This window comes from Cottoperca gobio, chromosome 19 (assembly GCF_900634415.1).
Source record: "Cottoperca gobio chromosome 19, fCotGob3.1, whole genome shotgun sequence".
Lineage (NCBI taxonomy): Eukaryota > Metazoa > Chordata > Actinopteri > Perciformes > Bovichtidae > Cottoperca > Cottoperca gobio.
Window position 1 is genome coordinate 3,895,524 of NC_041373.1, and position 21,200 is coordinate 3,916,723.

At 42.7% G+C, this 21,200-nt stretch overlaps 1 protein-coding gene across 6 annotated transcripts in view; it reads left to right on the forward strand.

The window, feature by feature from the left end:
* The window catches only part of LOC115024378 (myosin phosphatase Rho interacting protein), a 39,066-nt gene that overhangs the window by 13,578 nt on the left and 4,288 nt on the right, over positions 1 to 21,200 (forward strand). For 5 of the 6 annotated variants that reach the window (XR_003834120.1, XR_003834119.1, XM_029455872.1 and 2 more), the window contains exons 4-18: positions 3,269 to 3,420; positions 3,508 to 3,592; positions 3,685 to 3,856; positions 4,035 to 4,473; positions 7,287 to 7,413; positions 8,405 to 8,509; positions 9,996 to 10,052; positions 10,592 to 10,660; positions 10,761 to 10,850; positions 11,352 to 11,461; positions 12,003 to 12,570; positions 13,309 to 13,446; positions 15,075 to 15,134; positions 20,313 to 20,460; positions 20,612 to 20,729. Coding sequence is in view for 4 of the 6 variants with exons in the window: in XM_029455872.1 (XP_029311732.1) it covers positions 3,269 to 3,420; positions 3,508 to 3,592; positions 3,685 to 3,856; positions 4,035 to 4,473; positions 7,287 to 7,413; positions 8,405 to 8,509; positions 9,996 to 10,052; positions 10,592 to 10,660; positions 10,761 to 10,850; positions 11,352 to 11,461; positions 12,003 to 12,570; positions 13,309 to 13,446; positions 15,075 to 15,134; positions 20,313 to 20,460; positions 20,612 to 20,729 (2,438 nt within the window). In the remaining 2 variants the exon portion in view is untranslated. The remainder of the gene's footprint in view (positions 1 to 3,268; positions 3,421 to 3,507; positions 3,593 to 3,684; positions 3,857 to 4,034; positions 4,474 to 7,286; positions 7,414 to 8,404; positions 8,510 to 9,995; positions 10,053 to 10,591; positions 10,661 to 10,760; positions 10,851 to 11,351; positions 11,462 to 12,002; positions 12,571 to 13,308; positions 13,447 to 15,074; positions 15,135 to 20,312; positions 20,461 to 20,611; positions 20,730 to 21,200) is intronic. The other variant, XM_029455874.1, reaches the window with a different exon arrangement.

The window sequence follows — 21,200 nt, forward strand, 5'->3', positions numbered from 1 at the left end:
ACATTACACTACAGATTATAAAGCAAAAAAGTGGTTGTATTGAAGAGTTTTTCCCATATTGATTCGAACAAGGTCCAGGGAGCGATGACATTGTCTCATATTTCTTGCCAAGTAGACGGCAGTGTGCTATCTGAAGCAGTGGCCTCTTAAAGCAGAACTATTTTCACCACGAGCAGAGGGAAAGATGCTCTACCATATAATGCAGCATTCCTCCTCCAATGCCCTTATTTGGTGAACTGCAGTGAGCTTGCAGCACCGGGACCACAGAGAGCAAGAGAAAGGGAGCCGTAGCCCCTAAAAACCACAGAGGGAACGCTAGATATGCCCCAGACCCAGACATTCCACACACGGCCTGCCACAGCAAGCACCAAGCTCTGCTGATGCTGCCGCTGGTTATACATCAGATAGTTCAACTGTTGGAGGAATGACTAAATGGATGGATAGTGAGAACAACTGTCATGGAGAAACAGATTTTCCAGAAGGATGGACATATAATAAGACCACCATGAAAGCTTTATGGTTAAAAGGTCAATGACCATGAGAACATGCTGAAGGAGCGGTCGGGGGGGGGGGCCTCCCCTTGCTCCCCTTGCTCCCCTTGCTCCCCTTGCTCCCCTTGCTCCTGTGCTACATTATATTTTAGAAAATATTCAAAGCAGTTCTGTCACTCATGTTTTAGTCGGATTAACTCACTTTATTCTCTGTTTTGAATCTGCTTTTGTTGATTTTCTGAAAGTACTTCCATAAGGGCAGTGTTAGGAGAAGCTAGACTGGCAGTTCCTATGTGTTGAGAGCGTTTGATGGAGGGTGCTGTGTAGAGGCACATGTACCGTATTAAACTGCAGTCTCCAGAGCCTGCTGGGGCGGACTTGCCTTTGGCTCGGCCTGTAAAAACCTCCTGGAGGATTTATTATTTATGGAGTGGGTGTACTCCACTTAATTCTAAAGCTGGCTCTGTTGTTTTTCATGCCGTTTTCACAGGTTTTCTTGAAAGTTTACTATTGGAATGGGTTGCAATAAAAAGATTTTAGCACGTGGTAATTGCCTTTTAGAAACATCCCCTTTTAGTACAAACTATTGCATTGTCAAGTCTCCTGTGGGATGTATTGTTCTGTTTAGTTCAGTGTGTTGTTGTGGCATGTGTCATGTCAGCCAGAGTGACTGAAATCATAAGTGGAGCCTCTGGGAAAGTTGATGATTTGAATAATATCCCATTGCAAAGCTAAAAATAGTCAGCCCCCCGGGAAAGCAGACACAATTGGCGGATATGGAATAGGTCCAGTTGTGTAGAACTCAAACCCATGACAATTAATTTGCGTTTGAATGGTCGACTTGGCAGATACAGCTCTTTTGTTTTGGTGCCAGGAGCAGAGCGCAGTTTCTAAGCAACATGTTGCGTTTACTCTCTCAGGACGAGGAGCAGCTGGACTCTACCTAACAGCAACAAATAACTCACCTTCAGGCAGTGAGCGACGAGCGTCACTTCATCTCTGCTTGGTCTCATATGTTCACTATGTGGAAGGACTGTGGGACATTTCCAGGGCTAAACATTTGTTTGCTCAAACTAGTCTATAGATCGCCACGCTGCAGACAAAAAAAAGATTATGTTGTTGAGTTGGTCAATAAAACCTTTTACAGCTAGGCTCCTGGTTTAAGTGTCATCGATGGATTGAAGAGCGAGAAATCTGTGTTTCAGCTACAGCTAATGATTATTGTTATTATCTGCTGATCATTTTCTTAGTGAAGCGATTAACAGTTTGGTCTATTCAATGTCTGAATTTTCTACAGCCGAAGGTGACGACAGATGTTTTGTTCATCCTACCAAAACAGTCTAAAACCGAAAGATGTTGAGTTTATTATCACTTAAGACAAAGGAAAGCAGCAAATTGTCACAGTTTAGAAGCTGGAATTGGGGAAAGTTTGGCGTTTTTGCTTTGAAAAATAATATTAACGATGAACTGATCATCAAAGTAGTTGCCGATAAATGTTCTGTCAATTGACTTGTTGACTAACCGACTGACCTTTGCAGCTCTAAATGTTCCTAATCTTCAGAATAAGGTTTCTTGCCAAGTAGGGGTCCACTTCCATGGAATATGGCTTGGTGTTTGGTGCATACAATAAACATATTAAGAGGACATAAACCGAGTCAGTGGGGGTCCCGGGTCTTGTTGATGAGGTCCACTGCAGTCGGGAAGAAACTGTCATTCAGATGAAAATGTGCAAAAGGAACCGAAGTTCCTGAGTTCAGTTCCTGTGGCTCCATACTTTCTGGAACTGTTTGTTCAAAAAGGGCTATTAGTTTTAATAGTTTTCTCAAGTGCATAATACTCACACTAAACACTAAAAGTACAGCATGTACGTTACCGTTCTCAATTTAGCAAATATCCTCATAATATTGATGTGGCCTGTTTTACCACCCACAGGGTTCTACAGTTCCACACTGTACTTATCAACTTCTCAAACGTGATTATTTCTTTATAGTGGAGGAAATTCTTCCATGGCATCTGAGTTCTAAAGTGCGACGCACTGTAATTGCCATATTTGGCAGCCCCTGAGGGTTTACAGGCAGATCTTAATAAAGCTGGATCTGTGTTCAGTGGCCTTAAAAGGAGCTGGAACGGGACCCAGCACCTGTTTTACATCTGGAGCAGCAAACCTGATAACAGAGCTGCAGACACAGAGAAGTTGGACAGGAAGTTTAGGGGATTTCTTCGCTCTGTTGGTAACGAGACAATAAGTAATCCGGTTCAAATGATGTTGAATACATTTCATTTTTTTTACTACTGAGATGTTTCAGTTTTATAAGTAAGCACTTCTGTGTCGTAGCTGGTTTACAAAGCAGACGCAGCTCTGCGTTCTTCACTGATTACACCCACAAAGCAGCTCAAATCCAGCATCACATTGCTGTCATCTCCCCTTTTCACTCAGTGTGTGCTACAACTGAAAGAATTTGCCTAGTTACCATGGCGATCTGGTGATAACAACAGTGTCCATACAGTTCAGGCTCGATGTGCTGCTGCTGAGCCAAGTCTGTAACAAACCAGTGACTCAAGCATCCCGTTTAAATGTGCCATCTTTTTTGTCTTCCACTGCTAGTATTTAGTATTAGTTTCAACTTTGTTAAATGATGTGTAAACTACTCTTCAGTTGTAGTATTATTTCCTTTGCTATATTCAGTTGTCTGCTCCAACATTCCAGTTTTCATTTAATCCAAAGGTCACATATAAGCTAATACACTGGCTAATATCTCCTCCTGTGTCTCCTCTAGCCCAGCACGCTGCCTCAGGGCACAGTGAACATGAATCTCTGTACGGATGTCATAGATGCTGAGCCCAAGACGGGTCAGAAGAACTCCCTGTGCATCATCACCCCAGACCAGGAGTACTTCATCAGAGGAGAGAATAAAGAGATCATTAACGGGTTAGTTGTCTTGATGTGTCTGCAGATGGGTTGGGTGGGAAAGGATGTGCACACGCAAATGTCAAGAACGCTCCCCTCTGTCTCCAGGTGGAGTGAACAGCTGGTGGTATACCCCCGGACCAACAAACAGAACCAGAAGAAGAAACGCAAGGTGGAGCCTACGACCTCCCAGGTAATACTTATTACACAGTACACAAAGGGTACTTATCATATTCCACTCTCCTTGTTTCAATGTTTTTAACTCTTTCATGTGTTCATGTCCAGGAGCCAGGTCCCGCCAAGGTAGCAGTGACCGGCTCCGGTATCCCAGAGGCAGAGAAGGTTCCAGACTCGAGCTCCATTATCTGGCAGGAGGAGCTGAACCAGAGAGAGGCTGAGGGGGCTGCTGTGTGGGCCCCTGCTGACCTGCCTCCAGGATCACCGCTGCCCCCCGCAGGTAAGGAGGAATAACATCTTTGTATTGAAGAACTATGTATAGTCTTTAATTAATTAGTTAATAAAAAATTTAAACGAATGTTGTGAAGGTTTTGGACGTATATAAAAAAAAAAAAGAATTACAGTAAAGATAATAACAAACGAAAGTAAAGCGTATGGCGTATGTTTCTCTTGTCTAGGTGACCTTGCACCACAGGGCTCTGACGTTGGCTCGGTGAATGGCGATGAGGTGGACCGGTGCAGCCAGCCACTGCATGGCTCTGCACCCCAGCCCTCCAGTGACCTGCTCTCCCCGACAGGCTCATGCTCCAGCCTGGGGGGCGTCCCGCGCTGCCTCTCTCCAGCCCCCAGTGATCCCTTCCCCTCCGGCAGCTCGCTGCTCTCTAATGGCTCCCACATCAGCGGCTCGGTCAGCTCTCTGGACTCAGACGCCAGCGGCAGCACTGTGACTAGCACCGACAGCCATCCGGCAAACCAGAGGGGCAGCCACTCGTTCAGCCACCACGACACGCCGCGATCTCGAAGGCTGGAGGCAGAGGCCAGAAAGGCTGAGAAGAGGAGCCGGTTTAGGAGCCCCGACAGGCAGGAGAGGGAAGCCGTCCTCAGCCCCGAGAGAAGGTCAGTGTCTGCTGCTGTGCGGTGGTTATCCATAACAGGGCTCTTAAATGTCCCTTTTACCGTCTTATCTTACCTCGCATTTCCTTTTCTCAGTGGTTCCCAACTTTTTGACTTAAAAAAACAAAGTTTGTAACTTTTGGAGAAAGACATGCTGCAATTGGCAAAGATCCTTTACTTGAAGGTAGAAACTGCTCATTTCAGACTTAAACTGCTGATCATTGTTTGATCATTTGTTTTTGGTATTTTAAATGTGACTGTTTTCATCCCAAAAAGCTGAACAATTACAAGTTTCAGCCCATCGTGATCTGCTCAGACATGTCAGTGTCTGGCTGGGGGCTAGCTCGTGGAGCTAGAGTAGATTATGAACAATATTTTTTGGAACTCAAAATGTATGCAGCACACTTATTTTTAGCGTTAATTTAAGTGTTATCTGACTAAACCTCCACAAAAGCCCCATTTTAAAAGTGGTTCTATATTCTTGTATTTGTCTGTTGTGTCTGGTTCACCAAAACTACAGTAAATATCTGAAAACACTTGAGATGAAGCTCCGCTTCTTCTAAGCTGTAAATTATGATTTTGAAAAAGTGCGTGTAATGGATCCACCCATGCCTGACCATGAACTCACGGCTCCAACTGCAGAGGAAGTGCTATACTTGGCCTGATAACACCTTTATCAGCCCCTAATTTAACCCGATGAACCGGGTTAGTGGACAGCTTTCTTGGAATCTCAGCACCATACTACAGACACTGTGGTCTTAAAATACTTGAGCCTCTAGCTTATCCTTGTAAAGGCACTTACACAGACACACACACAGTTCAATGACGCACTTCCAAAGCTTTTGATGTGCGCACATGCACTTTCACAACTGGTGTGGTGGAAGGGAGGAGAAAAGGCTGAACATACTGGGGTTTGTGATGCCCTTTTAAATATCCCTCTTTTGTGTGTTTCTGAGAAAATCAGTTATTTAATAATCCCCCCCCCCCCCATCCCCCCCTTACTACCTGTAAGCATAAACTGTATACACACACACACACAACCTAATCTGCCTCTCCGCCACTGGTGCTGTTTGTGAAGAGGACACACACACACACACACACACACACACACACACATGCCAGAAAGGGCAACATTTCAAACAAACCAAGTGGGTGAGGTGGGGGTCATCTTTTTCCTGCTGCTTTCAGTCCCTCCATCCATACCAGGCAGGAAAGGAAAAAGAGGTGGAAAGGAAACTAGGAGGAGTGCCCACCTACTGCCCCATAAACACATTATCAGTCCACTTGAGCCACTAAGAGACACAGGCTCCCCTTCTGTACAGACAGGGTTAGACAGCTGGGACTTCAGATATGTACCTCATCATATATAAGCAACGGCAACTTAACATGTTGGCCTCAAGTCTGAATAAGTGACTGAACATCTCCCTTCAGATCAGTCCATAAAAAAAATATTTTTTCCCCCTGCAATGCCAGACAAACCGGAGTGAAGTCCCTGACCCTTGACCTCGATGTCCCCGGTTTGCATCTGGCCAGTGACGTTTGTTGCATCTCATTCCCCAGCTCTCCCTTTCCTCTGTCGACCATCAGCTATCTAATAAAGACAAACACATACCCATAACAATAGTATAAAAAGAATTGAAAATTGAGAATCAACTCCTTATTTTATTATTATTATTATTTTTATTTATTTTTTATTATTTCAGTCATGTCCAGCTGCATGAAGGACTTTATGAATATCCTTCAGCATGTTTTACATTCAGCATGAGAGCACTATGTCTTGCCACTTTATAAAATAGGCACTAAGATTTTCATTAATTAAACTTAACACCCTGTTTTAGCTTGTACATGCCTCTATTTGCACATTTTAAAAAACGCATTCAAACTGTATGGTGGGAGCTGTGGGAGTGAAAATGATGCTGCCTCACAGTTTAGGGAAAGATGTCAAATCTGTATTCTGACTATTTCACTTGAGTCATAATGAGACATAATTTTAGACAAAAAAAAGCTTTTACAGTGGGGGGGGGGGTTGGCCTCACGTGGTCCCTTGTATGGTCCACAGCTTTGGCTGAAGAGTCCCTAAATAAGTGCAACATTTAGGCAAATGAGTAAATTAATATTTCCCACTGCCACTCACCCTCTTCCTCTCGGTAGTGCAGATTCCTCTGTCATTTAACAAAAGAGCTTTGTGGGAACGTGTCAGAGTTGGCATAGTACTCACAGTTTGAGGAAGGTTACAGATGATGGACACCAGGGAGTGTCTGCTGTTATTTAGATGTGTGGTCCAATGCGCCTTCAGATCTCTCTGGGGAGAGGAAGTGACAAAGCGATTAAACGATAACAATAAATCTGCTGATAGCTTCTAGAACAACATTTAATCATAAAACATTCAGCAAACTGCTTATTGCGTAGACAGAAACTATGAAATAAATCTATTCAAACATTAGTCATGAGAAACACAAAGAGCAGCACATGTTGGCCTCTCATGTGGGAACATTTTGTCTTAAATGCCTCCATAGTTTTCCAAATCCATAATCTGATTTGCCTAATCTTAACAGTTCTTCAGATGCGGTGGAAGCACAAAGAGGAAAACATAAAGGGGACTTTTAGTTTCTAGTTCAGATCCCGAGTTAACTTCCCGGAACAATTTGATCAAAAAGGGTCTTGACATATTTTGTCTGACAGCATGTCCCATATGCAAGGACATGGTACTGGGGCGGGGGGGGGTAGAAATGAATAAGACAGATAATATATAGGACTTACTAAATGGATTGTAATTAGGTTAACTCAGCTCTGTGTGTCTGTTGGTTGATTTGCAGTCGCTCCGGTGTTATTGAGAAGCTGGAGGCCTTGGAGCTGGAGAATCCAGAGAAAATGGAGGTGGAAGAGTCGGGGAGGAGTGGAGCCAGACAGGGCCGAAGTGAGCACAGACGCTTCCACAGAGAGGTAACACCGCTGTGTGTTTGTGTGTGTACATATTTGATCTAACAGTGCCAACATTGTGCAGCAGTTTACAATAGATACAGTAACACTTCTAACTGTTTCTAATCACATGGCAGAACATACGTGTGCTCAGCATTGGACCTACCAGCATGGGGTTTTGCTTCTTTTTTTCCATGTGTGCATCTCCCCCACTCTTCTATCTTTTCCCTTCAATGTGCCCTCTTCCCTCCATCTCTCCCTCTCTCCATCTCTCCCTCTCTCTGTCCTGTCTTTGTTTTGGTTGTAGGTCAGAGGTCAGCAGCGTGTGCTGTTTTCATTTCCAGTTTCCATTCTGTGGTGGGATTCCCCTGGTGATTATGCTTCCCTTTCCCACCCTGGCCCACAGTGCTCGGATAGAAGCACTTGAAATCCAACTTTAGGAACACAGAGAACTAACACACGGATACACAAAGTCACAGTCAGACCCTGTTAAACACTCAAGTTTTGTGTCCTGGCCTAGATCTCAGATGTCAGTCATGCACAGATTTAAAAAAAGATCACGCACATATACAGATTAAGATGCCTTGTGTGCCTCGTGCTGCTTACACGCACGCACACACACACACACACACACACACACACACACACACACACACACACACACACACACGCTATCAGTCATTCTTACTGTTGCTTCCAAACAATACACACACAGATTTAGGGTTGGGAAGTTTAGCCTCATGCTCTTATTGTGTGTTTTGTTTTCATTCTCTTTGGTTCAGTGTGGTGCACAGTTGATTCTCACAAACATGTGTGTTTGACAATGAAGGAGCGGTTGTCATGACATTTTTCTGCACCACCCAAACAGACCAAATGATCTGTGATTTCTGTATTTGATACGGTGGATCTCAAATTCTTCTGTGTTTCTATTTTTACTTTGTATATTTTTAACTACAAGAGCTAATTAACCTTACACATGTATAAAAACAATGTTGAAAATGTGTGTGTTGTTTAGGAGCAAAGGCACGACGTAGGTCAGGTTCTGGACTTCCCCTCCACCCTGCCGCCTCTGAGGAGAGCCAAGTCCCTGGACAGAAGGACCACTGAGTCGGTCATGACTGTGAGTTTTTACTCTTCTCTCACTTCTGTAAAACAGCATCTCTGTGACTGCTATTGCATCAACACGACTCGACCAAATGTTTTTTTACAGAGGAAATAACTTCTCATCATAATCACAGTGTGTTTGTCTAAACCAGTAGATTGTGTTTTGCATCTTGTTTATAAATGGCAGGACTCATGGAGGCTTGGGCCAGTTACAGTGTGTGTGTGTGTGTGTGTGTGTGTGTGTGTGTGTGTGTGTGTGTGTGTGTGTGTGTGTGTGTGTGTGTGTGTGTGTGTGTGTGTGTGTGTGTGTGTGTGTGGCATTTTTGCTTTAAAACAAATACTTTTAATTGGTTATTGAAAATCAAAGGTGAATTTTCTGTCAAACAATTAATCAATGCTGCTAAAAAAGTGTTCGCTGCATCTGACAAAGCTGATGAGAACGTTTGGGTTCAAATTTGTTCTGATTGTTAACTTTACCAACAGTTGATTATTGAAATTGCCTCTGAAGTCCAGAGTGTTTCAGTGCGTCTCTGGTCGCAGACAAAGCCTCTCCTGTTCTGCTGAGCTGTACGATCCAGGGTCAGCATCAGTGCCAGGTCGTCAGCTGTGTGGAGAGAGGCTGCTGGGTTGTGATTCGGGTTGAGAGGCCACACTCTTTTAGAGTTGGGAGAATAATAAATTGCAAAGGTCTCTTTGCTCAGAAAACATTTTACTGGGAAAATTGCTAAAAGGGCAAGTGGGGCATTTATGATCCACACGGCTATGTACTGCAGCTTTTTGAGTTTTTCCCTAACGTTTCTTTGTGGTGGTGCGAGGGTGTGGATGTCGTAGGCCAAACCTCCACGCTGCGGAGGGCAGTGCAGCCCCCTCCTCTTCCCCTCCTCTCCAGGTTATACTCCTCATTCTGCTCTCTCTATGTGCAGATTTGGCCCGCTGCGTGTATTCATTGCACACTTTCTGTGTTATGTGCGTTACTATATTTCTGTCGGACGGAGAAGCGAGACAGGTGTGTGTATGTCTGTCTGTGTGTGCTTACCACTGCTTCCCGAGGTCACTAGTCACATGTGTGCGTTTCTTCCACTCTGGAATCACAGCAGACTACAACACTATAGAGCACTGGGTTCTGCATCCTCAGCTGGAGTAGCACAGACCCAACAAGCTGGCAGAAGTTGCTCCTGTCCAGTGGAGCACATTTAGACAATGTCACATCTGAATTTGTCTTTGATCCATTGGTAGGGTCAACTTCTACCCTCAGCTGACTGAGTGAGCGTGTGTTTTTGCTACACTTATATGTTTTTACAATGACAATACTTTTTGGATGAATTTTTAATCTGCCTTATTAAGCTATATTTTAAGGTAAGTCATGGTAATTACTGCAACACAAATAAAATAAAAAAGACATGGTGTGTGTTTATTTGATTGCTTCTGAGGTCATTTTGCACGTTGAACAGATCGACACCCAAAGTTTTATTCTGTTTTCAACATCTTTTCTTTTCTTTTAGCCGGATTTACTGAACTTCAAGAAAGGTTGGATGGTGAAGCTGGAAGAGCAAGGCCAGGTACTTTACGAACCGTTAATCTTGATCGAGAATCACAAAAATGATCTTGTGCCAGTTACGCCATAAATGCTGTAAAATAAACAATTATTTTTGATTGTTGACGTTTGAGTAGAATTAAAAAAAAAATCTAAATTGAAATAACGTATCTAACTTCAAATCATCTAGACATGTGTTGTTGGCATTTTTGGTGTTTCTTTATGAAGTCAACAGCCGGTTCAAACAGCATCTGAACTGCTGAACTGTCACCTGAAGCACTGTTGAATGCCTGTCGCGTTCTGTGGCCTTTACAGAGGGATGGTTACACTTTGATGTTGTATCTTCAATGGACTTAAAAGACCAGGGTGGAGCCTGAAGGCTTTCAAATGCATCTTTATACAATATAGAGAAAAGGCTAACTGTGTGCCACCGTAGAGCAGGTTTCATTGACTGACTGGATGTTCAATATGTGACTTCTTCTATACATCTTATTACCGTAGGATGCTCTGTGGATGTGGCTGCTTTACAGAACTTTCTTTTTTCCTCTTCTGTCAATGTTGTAGTGGAAGAAATACTGGTTTGTTTTGACGGATCACAGCCTGAGATACTACAAGGATTCCATTGCAGAGGAGGTGAGCTTATTATTTTATGTTAGTACTTATTGTATATTTTTATGTTGAGCAGTTCTTTGTTTTAACTTATGTTTGCCCCATGTCTCGTCTTTGACCTCAGGCCTCTGACCTGGATGGTGAGATTGACTTGTCCACTTGCTACAATGTAACTGAATACCAGGCTCAGCGCAACTACGGTTTCCAAATACATGTAAGAGGTTCACTCTGCGACTATTGTGTTGTCATAGTTACTTACCCACAGGGTCACAGGGTGATCACTTCCACCAGCACGAAGCAGGTTGCAATAACGTATACTTGTTCTTGTCTTATATCTAGTTTATTTATGTCTATATCATTTATGAAGTTCAATTAAAGAATTGTTCTTGTTTTTATTACTCTTTAATTGCATTATCTTGAGTACATGTCTGCAATGTTTGTACATTTTAATTAATGATAATAATAACATTTAAAAAACGGATACAAAGTAACAGTTAGCGAGTTAAAACCCGCTACAAAAATTGGAGCCCCTCTACAAATGAACTCTTCCTGCAACAGAAGCAAACTGTCACATTTGGAATGTTTACGTTTTGAAGTGTGTTCTACAAACATGTGACCAACAACAAATGAAATACACTGAATCATTATTTATTGCAGGCCAGTTGTATCACATTACATATAGAGTGTATATTTCATGGTGCTCTTAAATCTTTAGACCCAGGAGGGCGTGCAAACGCTGTCGGCCATGACAGCAGGTATACGCAGGAACTGGATCCAGGCAGTCATGAAGAACGTCAGACCCTCCACGGCCCCCGATGTGGCGAGGTCAGTCCAACCATGTCAGCACTACTGCACACATTTTTTCACTATAAAGATGATAATTCAGCCTCTGATTTAAGCAGGAAAGGTGATTAACCCCCAATGTCCCTCTGGATTGTAACCCTTCCACATCTTCAAGCAGTCTGTACTACAGTCTATAGTTGTTTTGCCAACATTCTTTGTGTTTTACAAGCATATTGAACAAAGAAAACCTCAATTGATTTGATATGGTAACAGATACTTTGTCACTCTTCTGTTATGTATAGGGGAAGAGTGGTCGAATAGTTCCCAGTGAATATCAAATAGAAATGCTCATCGCTAGTGAATAATATATATTCAATAGTCAATTTCATGCTTTAGAGACACAAGTTTCTCCAGCAAAAATAGACATGAACAAGATGGAAGAGTGAAAAAAAGATCCAACATTAGCCCAAGGCCAGAATGGCATCTGATTGTCTCCGGAACTGCAACACAGCCGCATCCTTTTGGACGATGAGCACTTTGTGAATCTAAAACTTACCTTCCTACCTTTTTCACTGCCTTTCAGCTCAACTGAGGATCATGGCTCCTTCTCTTCTTTGGAGGGTCTGGTGAGGCCAGACGTCACCCAGGACTCTCCCTCCACTGAGGCATCGTCTATGGAGAGAGAATCCACTCCAGGTGTCATAAAGAGCCGGGCGCGTGAACGCAGAAGAGAAGGCCGCTCTAAGACCTTCGACTGGGCAGAGTTCAGACCCATCGCTCAGGCTCTGGCTCAGCAGCGGGCTCAAGAGGCCGAGAGCCTCCATGTAGACCTGGGAGAGCTGGAGCGCAGTCGGAGAAAAGAGGAGAGGCGGAAGAGGTATGAGTCTGTGACTAGCTCATCGACGGAGCAAACAACTGTTAAAGGAGGAGGGAGGACTGACTATGAGAGTGGAGAGGGAGTCGGACAAACAGATTCTTTGGGTCCCGCGTCATCGGAGAGGAAGCAGAGGGTTGAGGAGGTGATTGAACAACACTGGCAACAGGTGGAGAAGACACCCATACGGGAGGAGAGGAGGGTGACTCTGCCCACCACAGTGCAATCCAGAGAGACTGTTGAGCTGGAGCAGCTACTGGACAATTACAAGCAAGGGGTACGTTTAGTCTATTCGCTTTAGTGAGTGCACACACTAAAGATGCAAACCAGGGTAACAACAAGCCGTTCATGAAATAAGATGAAATCCAGTCTCACTATTCCTACATATAACATTCGGCATACATTTCCTTCATCGCTGCGGCACATTCGGTTGCTTCCAGTTTTCTTTAATTGAGTAACTGTTCATGTAACTACTTACTGTCCGTCAGCTGTCTGTCACTTACACCTGACAATTTCCAAGCTGCCTGTTGGCTTCTCTGAAATGAACATGAAGTGATCTCCTAGATTGTTAATGTAGTTGTGTTGGTGTGAGCCTAAAAAGACAGCCCATTTCTTATTTTTTCAAACACCCAAACTGAAAGATAGCGGTGTTTCTTCTTCCACAAAATACACAAACAGCAGGCAGAGAGCACATTAACCAGGAAGCAGCCAAGAGCTTCAGTTTCATAGTTTCACCAACTCACAGAATGAACACCAATGAACATCAGGTTACATTTCAAAATGTCCTTCATAAAGCTTCACTCAGTACAGGCTTATGTGACTAGTAATTATGTGAGTAGCCTTTTTAAATATCAGCTACTGTAAAATACACAAATGGTGATATGTTATATTTTTAAACGATTAATTGTTGTTTTAATTGTTAAACTAAACATAGATCCCTTCACGTTTATTCAAAACACACCTTTTCATTTGTTAACTGTTCAACCCCCCACCCCCCCCCCTGCTGCTCTTGCAGATAGAGGACCTGAAGGCTCAGTTGGAGAGCTGTCACCAGCAGCTCCTTGACTCAAACAAGCACAAGCAGGAGCTGGAGCTCCAGCTGAGAACGGCTCTGGAAAGAGAGCATGACATCCGGACAGGTTACATCTCCCCAGTGAGTTAGTAGTATGTAACTCTGCTGTGAGGGGAAACCCTGTTGTAGATTGAATCCGTATATTCTCCATTGAGCAGTGTTTTCTCCTCCATTTTGTAACATTCTTTGCATGTTGTATTTTATTGTAAGAAAACATAAAAAAACTGACATCAAAGCAACAAAATTGCTACAGATATGTGGCTTTGCATGAGTTCATTGCATGTAAAAAAAGAAAACATTGAGATCTTATAACTACATTGGCTTCTACTAGTTATTCTCCTGTCTCTGTGTTGTAGGTCTGTACTGTATCTGAACTCATGCTAGTAGTTACTTCAGTATTGATTCATCTTTGACCAAGTAACTCAAATTTTCAATATCACATATGACAAATTTGCCTCAGGGGCTCCAAACTAAAAAGATTGTTATTTTTTAGAACTCAACTGCTAGGATTAGGGTTTACCTGAGGTAAACCCTAATCCTAGCAGTGAAATAATCCTCAACATTCTTATAGTATTTTGACTTTACTTCAAAATGTGCATAAAAACAGGTTGATAGTAACACACTTATTGTCATATCCTAAGTCCTAAATGTGACAGCAATGTCCTTCTTAACATACGGTTAACATTATGAAAAGTAAAATATTCTTGTGTTTTATTCATTTTTAAATTACAGTTTGATGATATTGAATTCAGATATTCTTGGTAATCTTTAGTTAAAGCCTGATTCTTTGTAGTACTTGGCTACGACTAGCAGCAAATATTTATTTATTTAAATATAAAGTGATCATTTCCTCCATGGTCACTGGCACAATAAATAGATCTACTTGCTAAAATGTTTGGCTCAACATGTATGAATAATAACTTCTTGGCTTGTTGTCTAATTATTTGCATGGACATCAGATTCTCATCTTCTATTAACTGCTCTACAGACCTTCCATGTGTTGTTCTGTTAACACATAGTATTGTATACACTGAAGCTGTGTAATGGCCTGTGATGTTCGAGGAACTTGTGCTTGTGTGTCGATGTATAAATGGTTTGAAGGCCGAATGATTTCTTTGGTTGAGTTAAATTTAGGCTCTGCTGTGATTTTTAGATTATAGTATATGCAATTATTTGTACTGAGAAATAGAACACTTAAGTGACTTGCAAGGAATTATTGAGGAGGTTTGAAAATATATTTGAAAATGAGATATTAGTCTGATATTACTATTCACCATCTCCACCCAGAAAAGAATTGCTTTGGTGCAAGACATGAGCATGGACCAGAGAACGTCAGAAATGTGTTTGTAGGACCTGGTATGCCATCCATCCTTGAGTAAACCATCTAGCTGAAACTAATATTGCATTACTTACCACCTGAAGTAACTTTTAACCGTTTAATGTGCATGCTCTGTTGTGATTAACTAACCTTGGCCTTTTAATCTCTTTCCTTTTGCTTTGAATTTACACCATAAAAACCCAAGGGATTTTCTTTCTTTGTTTGTTTTGAATCAATGTAAGTTTACATAATTTGGGAATATGTGGGAAATCTTTTGGTAATGTCACTTTTTGAATGACGGAAATGATAGGTAGTTAACGCTGAAATTTATGAGCAAGCTTTGTGTCTCCCCTGCTGTGTGTTAACCAACTGTCTGGTCCCCTTTTCCAAGCTGGAGCATCCTTTGGGTCTGGAGGCTGATGTGACGCCCCAGACGAAGAGGCCCGAACTGGTTAGTTCTCAAGCACAGAGTTTAACAAAGAAGTACCAGGAGACCAAAGAGCTCCTGAAGCTGCAAGAGCTGAAAAAGCGCAATATGCAGGCACAGCTTGGCCTCTCACTTTCGCACCCCCCCATCAAGGAACCTTACTTTTCTGAACCCCCGAAACCATCCATTCTGGAAGGCCCTCTCCCTGAACCTGTCCAGAAAACAGTTAGCTTCTTGCTCCAGGACAGTGCTGAGGCAATTCAAGAACTAGAAGACATGATGGCCAGTAAACCTCTGTCCCTAAAGGAGTTGGCAAAATTGTTGAGATTCCATAGTTGTAATCAAGAGACAGCAGAAAAATATCAACTTCAGAAGCTCTTGGAGACTTGGAAGTACCACCAGGAGATAGAAACTGAAACATTAAAAAATAGTTTGGCCAGCGCAGGAGAAAGCATCCGTGAATACGAATCCCGGCTTCTAACCATGGAAGATTTGGTGGGGAAGGTTAAGGAGCAAAAAAGATTAAAAAGCCCCTACGGACCCCTCTCAGAAATTGAAAACCATACGGAAACAAATGAGATGACGACTGGGATGCTCTCCAAGAAGGTGGAACTTTTAACAAGTGAAAACGGGGCATTGAAGCAACGGTGTCAGGAGATAGTGAACCAACTGACGGAGGCTGACAGAGAAATAGACAGACTGAAAGTCGAGCTGATCAGCCAGCAGGGTGGCGAACAGCGTCACATGGCCGTGGAAGAGCTGAAAAGACTGAAGGCTGAACTAGCTGAAAACAAGGCAAACTCTATAGACAGGGAGTATTACGAGAGGGAGCTGAATGAGAAATCCTTGAGGCTTCATGAAGCTCTGTTTACGTTGGAGGAGCTTGGCCACACCCTTAAAGACATTGAGAAGAAGCTACAGTTGAAAGAGGCTACGCTGAAAGGTCTGGGCTTCCACGCAGATTATGAGGACGAGGAGTTACACCCAGAGAAAGAGCTACTCAAAGCCTCGCAAGCTAAATTATTTGAGATGGATGCAAACGTTCAGTCTACAGAGCAGCGCTGTTTGGAACTTGAAGCCAGGAACAGTGAACTAATGACGCTAAACCAGGAATGTGAGAAAGTCAGTAGAGAGATGCTAAGAGAAGCAGAAAACAAAATAACGATACTACAAGAGAAGTTAGAAATGAAGACGGGTAGAGTTGAAAAGACAATTAGTGAGTGTGTTGAGGCAGGAGAGACGCAGGTTGACTATAAAGGACTTATAAAGCAAGTAGTAGAAGAGATTGAGATGAAGTCTGAGGCGATTAATCGGGTTTTAGAGATGTTAGCAAAGGTAGATGTTAATGTAGAGAAAACGCTCAGTGATTTAAAAAGCACTTTATTTGGTTATTCAAAAGAAGAGCCACTCTTTGTGAGTCAGAAAGACATGAGGTTGATAATAGAGGGAGAATTCTGGAGCCAGCTGTTGGGGTCGTCCGAAATCAAACCAGAGGAAAACAGACACAGCTGTGAAAGAGGTGTGGCACAACAGATGATGGCACAGAAGCGCTTGATGCTCTTGAGCAGGAGGATTTGTCCTCAAGCAAAAGTTGAAAGTGAGTCAGTGACAGAGCCAGATTTTACATCCATGTACAAGTGGCTTGATAATGAAACGAATGCTCTGATAATAAAAGAGTTAACAGACACCTTGGAAGCAAAGTCAAATGTTTTGAAACAGATTGCATCCAGTGTGAAATTGGCCAAAGATGAGCAGCTTGTGTCTTTGGCTCTGACGAGCTTTGATTTTGGTCGAGAACAGAAACCGTCCTCCAAACATCTGTTTGATGCCCTTAAAGAAGCGTACATGTCGTATGTGATCACTAGGCTGAAAGTCCAACATGAGAAGGAATTAAAGCAAAAGCAGACAGAAGTTCAGATTGGTAACTTGGAATGTCCAAATTGTCCTAACTTGAGAGAAGCCACCAGAAATCTCGAGTCCAAACTGGCAGATCTCAAGAGTCAACTATCTGAGGCTTCTTTGAAAACTGCGACAGGGCCACAAACTTTGATCCAGATTGAAGGAGAGCCCATAGACTCAACGGAGGAATACATTATAGCCCGGCATAGGAAAGAACTACGAGAGGTCAAAGACGGCTGTGAGCAGGAAGCTGAAAAGTTGAGGGAGGAAATTTCTAAGGCCGGTGAGACACTGCGTATCTGTTCAGAAGAAAATGTGAAAGAGATCGACTCCCTGACAAACTGCATGGAGAACCTGAAGAAGAAGCACGAGACGGAGAGGACAAACCTCATGGAGAGGTTTGACCGTGAAATGGAAGAGCTCAGATGCATGATGAGTCCGACAAACCCAGACAAGAACTTGACGGACGTAGACGGACCACCGCATCACGCCTCAGCCCAAACATCCGCCCTGAAGGAGAGAATTCAAGAGCTGGTCACCCAAGTCTCAGTCATGACCCGAGAGATGAGACGCCGTGAAGAGCAGGGAGACCATACGACTCTACGGCTGAAATACGAGAAAGACCTGGAAAACCTGAAGGTGGAAGCGCTCGTTGTCATTGCCGTCCTCCATCTGTAACTCCTTGTCTTCCTTTGTGGCTTTTCCAGATTCCCCTCCCTTTCCCAACCCCCTCTCCCATTCCCAACCTCGCTCACCCTACTCTTGCTCTGTGTTCTATAAACCACCTTTCTTCTGTGTTGCATGAAAACTAACCTCTAGGTTTGTGTGTTCATTGGCGCTGCAGTGTCGTGTACTGAGGAACCCATTTTGTTGAAGTTTCATCAGAACTTTGAGTAACGGGAACATCAGATTAGCACAAGCTATCCGATCACTTCTGCTCTGAAATGAGTTCCTCTGGTCGTAGTTCAATGTGCTTATTAATCTAACCCACTGACTCAGCTCATTTTAAACTGTTAACGGCAAAGAGTTTACCCTTTTTAACACTTTTGAATATTTAAAATGTTAAACTTATTTCAGCCACAAGCTTAATTTGTATGGGTCTGAATTCTTTGCCTTTCACTGTTTCTACTAACAGTTTAATTTGAATCCCTAGTTTCTCTAAATAACATTGATAACATAGCATTTAAATTATTTCACTTAGTAGTTTTAACTAAAGGGTTTCTTACTAGCTTTTTCTCGAGCTCTCAACTGCATTTCACGGTCATCAGCAGTAAATTCAGCTGTGACGACGAGACCAAAGCACGGAATTTATACTGGACATCTCCGTGATGACTGAGACTTTATTTGCTGGTGGAGGCAGTGACGTGTGGGATAAGGATAGTAAGCCAGCATTGACTCTATTTTGTAAAACTTCTAGTCCCAAGGCTTTCATACTTCTTGTCATGATAAAGGGTCAGTTCACCCAACTAACTGAAATACATATTTTCTCACTTGCCCCGAATGATATTTGGCCAAGCAGACAGTTTAGATTTTATTTGTGGAGGTTTCCCCAACAGGTGAACATTTGTTTTGTTTGGTGCTCAAAGCACCCACAAGACATGCATTAAATAAAAGCTCAATAGAAATGTCTTTCTCCATAAACAGTGTCGCTGATAATCCACAGACTATTGACCCTTGACCTTTGGTAAAACATAGCTCCTCATGAATACTGTTCATAGTGTCTGTGGAATAGCTGGTTGCTGGTGAAGTTTTTAAATGTAATAGTTTAATGTTTGTGTACCTCAGATGAGATTCACCTCCATTTCCAGCAGTGCGTTTCTCAGAACTAAAACTAAATCTTCATGGCTAAACACTGCAAGGGATGTATAGGAAAGTGTGTTTGTGTGAACCAACCCTTTAAATTCCACTTTAGTTTAAAATACTTTATTATTATTATTAGCCTATTATGGTGTTTTTCTATATTTTTTAACAAATCCCACGAAAAGACCAAAAGAAATGATGCGTTAGTCCTCCACTGTGTAAGTCTCACTACTTTCTCACTTCCTCATACTGTCTGTGTCTCCATAAGCCCATTGGTTCCCACCGAAGACATGAATCTGTAAAAACTGGTCACAAATGTATAGTTAAAACATTTTTAAGGCTCAGGCTTAAATTAAAGGCTATTTGTAATGTGTTAGTTGAAGTCATTTACATTTCTAAAGTATGGAAGGTATCCACGGAGCCAATCCAAGAAATAACCACGTGTATTGTTGTTTTTAATTGCAACAAATCAAAGTTGAGCCACAATAATTCCTTAACTCGAAACAGTCGGTAAACCAGATGTCAGTTTGGTCTAGAGACTGTGGGAACCTTGTGACACAAAGATCAGTACTTTTTAAGGTTTGTGAGTTTTACTTGTGGATCAGAAAGTAATCTTATATCTCAGCTAATTAAATTCTCTGCAGTGTCTGAGTCGTGAGTCCATGTCCCTGCCGTGACCCAGGATATATTTCCACACAAGATACAGAGCCTGACATGCTTCTAAATAAAGCTTGTGCGGGGTCTGATGTCAGAGCAGGAAGTTTACATTTGCTCTGTGGGGGAGACGTTTCAGCCTCTCACAGTAGGTTCCTGGGTCTGAGCTCTCGGGGGGTTTTTATCCCTGTGAAAACACACCGGACCTCCATTTCCCCTGTTTGGCTGGAGTTAGATTGAGGCAGAGACAGGGACGCAGGCCAGAGCACAGCCATCGTCTGAGTCCTCAGATTAGTGGCAGTGAATAGCGTCCGGAAGCAGGACCAGCTCTTTAGTTGTGCTAGTGGAAAGGCCATTGAAATCCCTTCTTGTGGAAACTTGCACCGTAGTTATAATTGCAGTGTAATGGCTTTTTCTGAACGTGTGCTGATGAGGATTATTCTCCTCATCTCTTTCTGACTGATCACCTTAACCCCACGTTCCATAAAGGATTTGTCCCATGGGCAGATTAGGATTTGCATATTAGCTGCAGTTACTATTCAACAACAAGAGCTCAGTGGATGTTTTGCTGTGGATAGGAAATGGCAGCATATACTTTGTTACACTGTCCTCTCTCATTGTCTGTGCATTCCTTCAGTGTATTGTGTATCCTGTCATTCCTCGTCTTAACCCTTTTTGTACTCACACAGGCTCAACTTGCTCGTGGCTAACAGGCTGTAGCTTGCAAGTTATTTGCTGGAAATAAAGGACGATGGCTTATACTGTAGGGCTTATATGGTCAGGAGAACCTTTTGGTCCATGTCCCGATGGTCCCGGAACTCACAGTTGCACCATGTTTTCCTGTCTCAGGCCACCTGTGAGAGGGGCTTTGCTGCCATGGAGGACTCTCATCAGAAGGTGATCGATGAGCTGCAGAGGAAAAACCAGAGAGAGCTGGAGAATCTGCAGGAGGAGAAGGAGCGGCTGCTTGCAGAGGAGACAGCAGCCACCATCGCTGGTAAATGACATCCTAAATCAAATAACCTTTGACCTCACAGAAGAATGTATCCCTAATGTATTTGCTTATTCTACATTAGTAATAATCCAGGTATACAACTAAGTATGAAAGTTGTACGTACTCATTAAAGCTTTATTGTCTGTTACTTTAGCAATTGAAGCAATGAAAAACGCCCACCGGTCAGAGTTGGAGAAGGAGCTGGACAAGGCTCGCAAGGCAAACAGCAACACAGAAAACGCAGACATAGAGGAGATTCGCAGACAGCATGAGTAAGTTGTCCTTAGTTTATCTGCAGTATGGTCTTTAGAACTGGGCTGCTGTTGATCATACATCCTCTGTTTGAACTACAATGTTTGGTTTCCAGTAACTTCCCTAATAGCAAAATCAAATAATATTATATATATTGGTTCTTTCAGAAAGATGTCTCGGTCGTAGTTTCACAGTTGCTACGACTTGGATGTTGACGTGACCGCTCCCATGTGACATGAGTGCAAACATAACCCTAAAGTACACTGTGGAGTTGACGTCATTCTGCTCATTTTTGGTGCCTGTTTTAGCATCAAAACGAGTCTGAGAAATTGTTGCTATTCATGTCCTGTGAAAGTTGCTATAAAACCACAAAATTACAGAAATAAACACAGATTTATTGAATGTCTTAAACTCTCAAGTACCGTCTATAATTTGACATTTTAAGACTACTTGTGTGTTCTGACTGCTCGATTTAAAGAAGGTTTCATTTG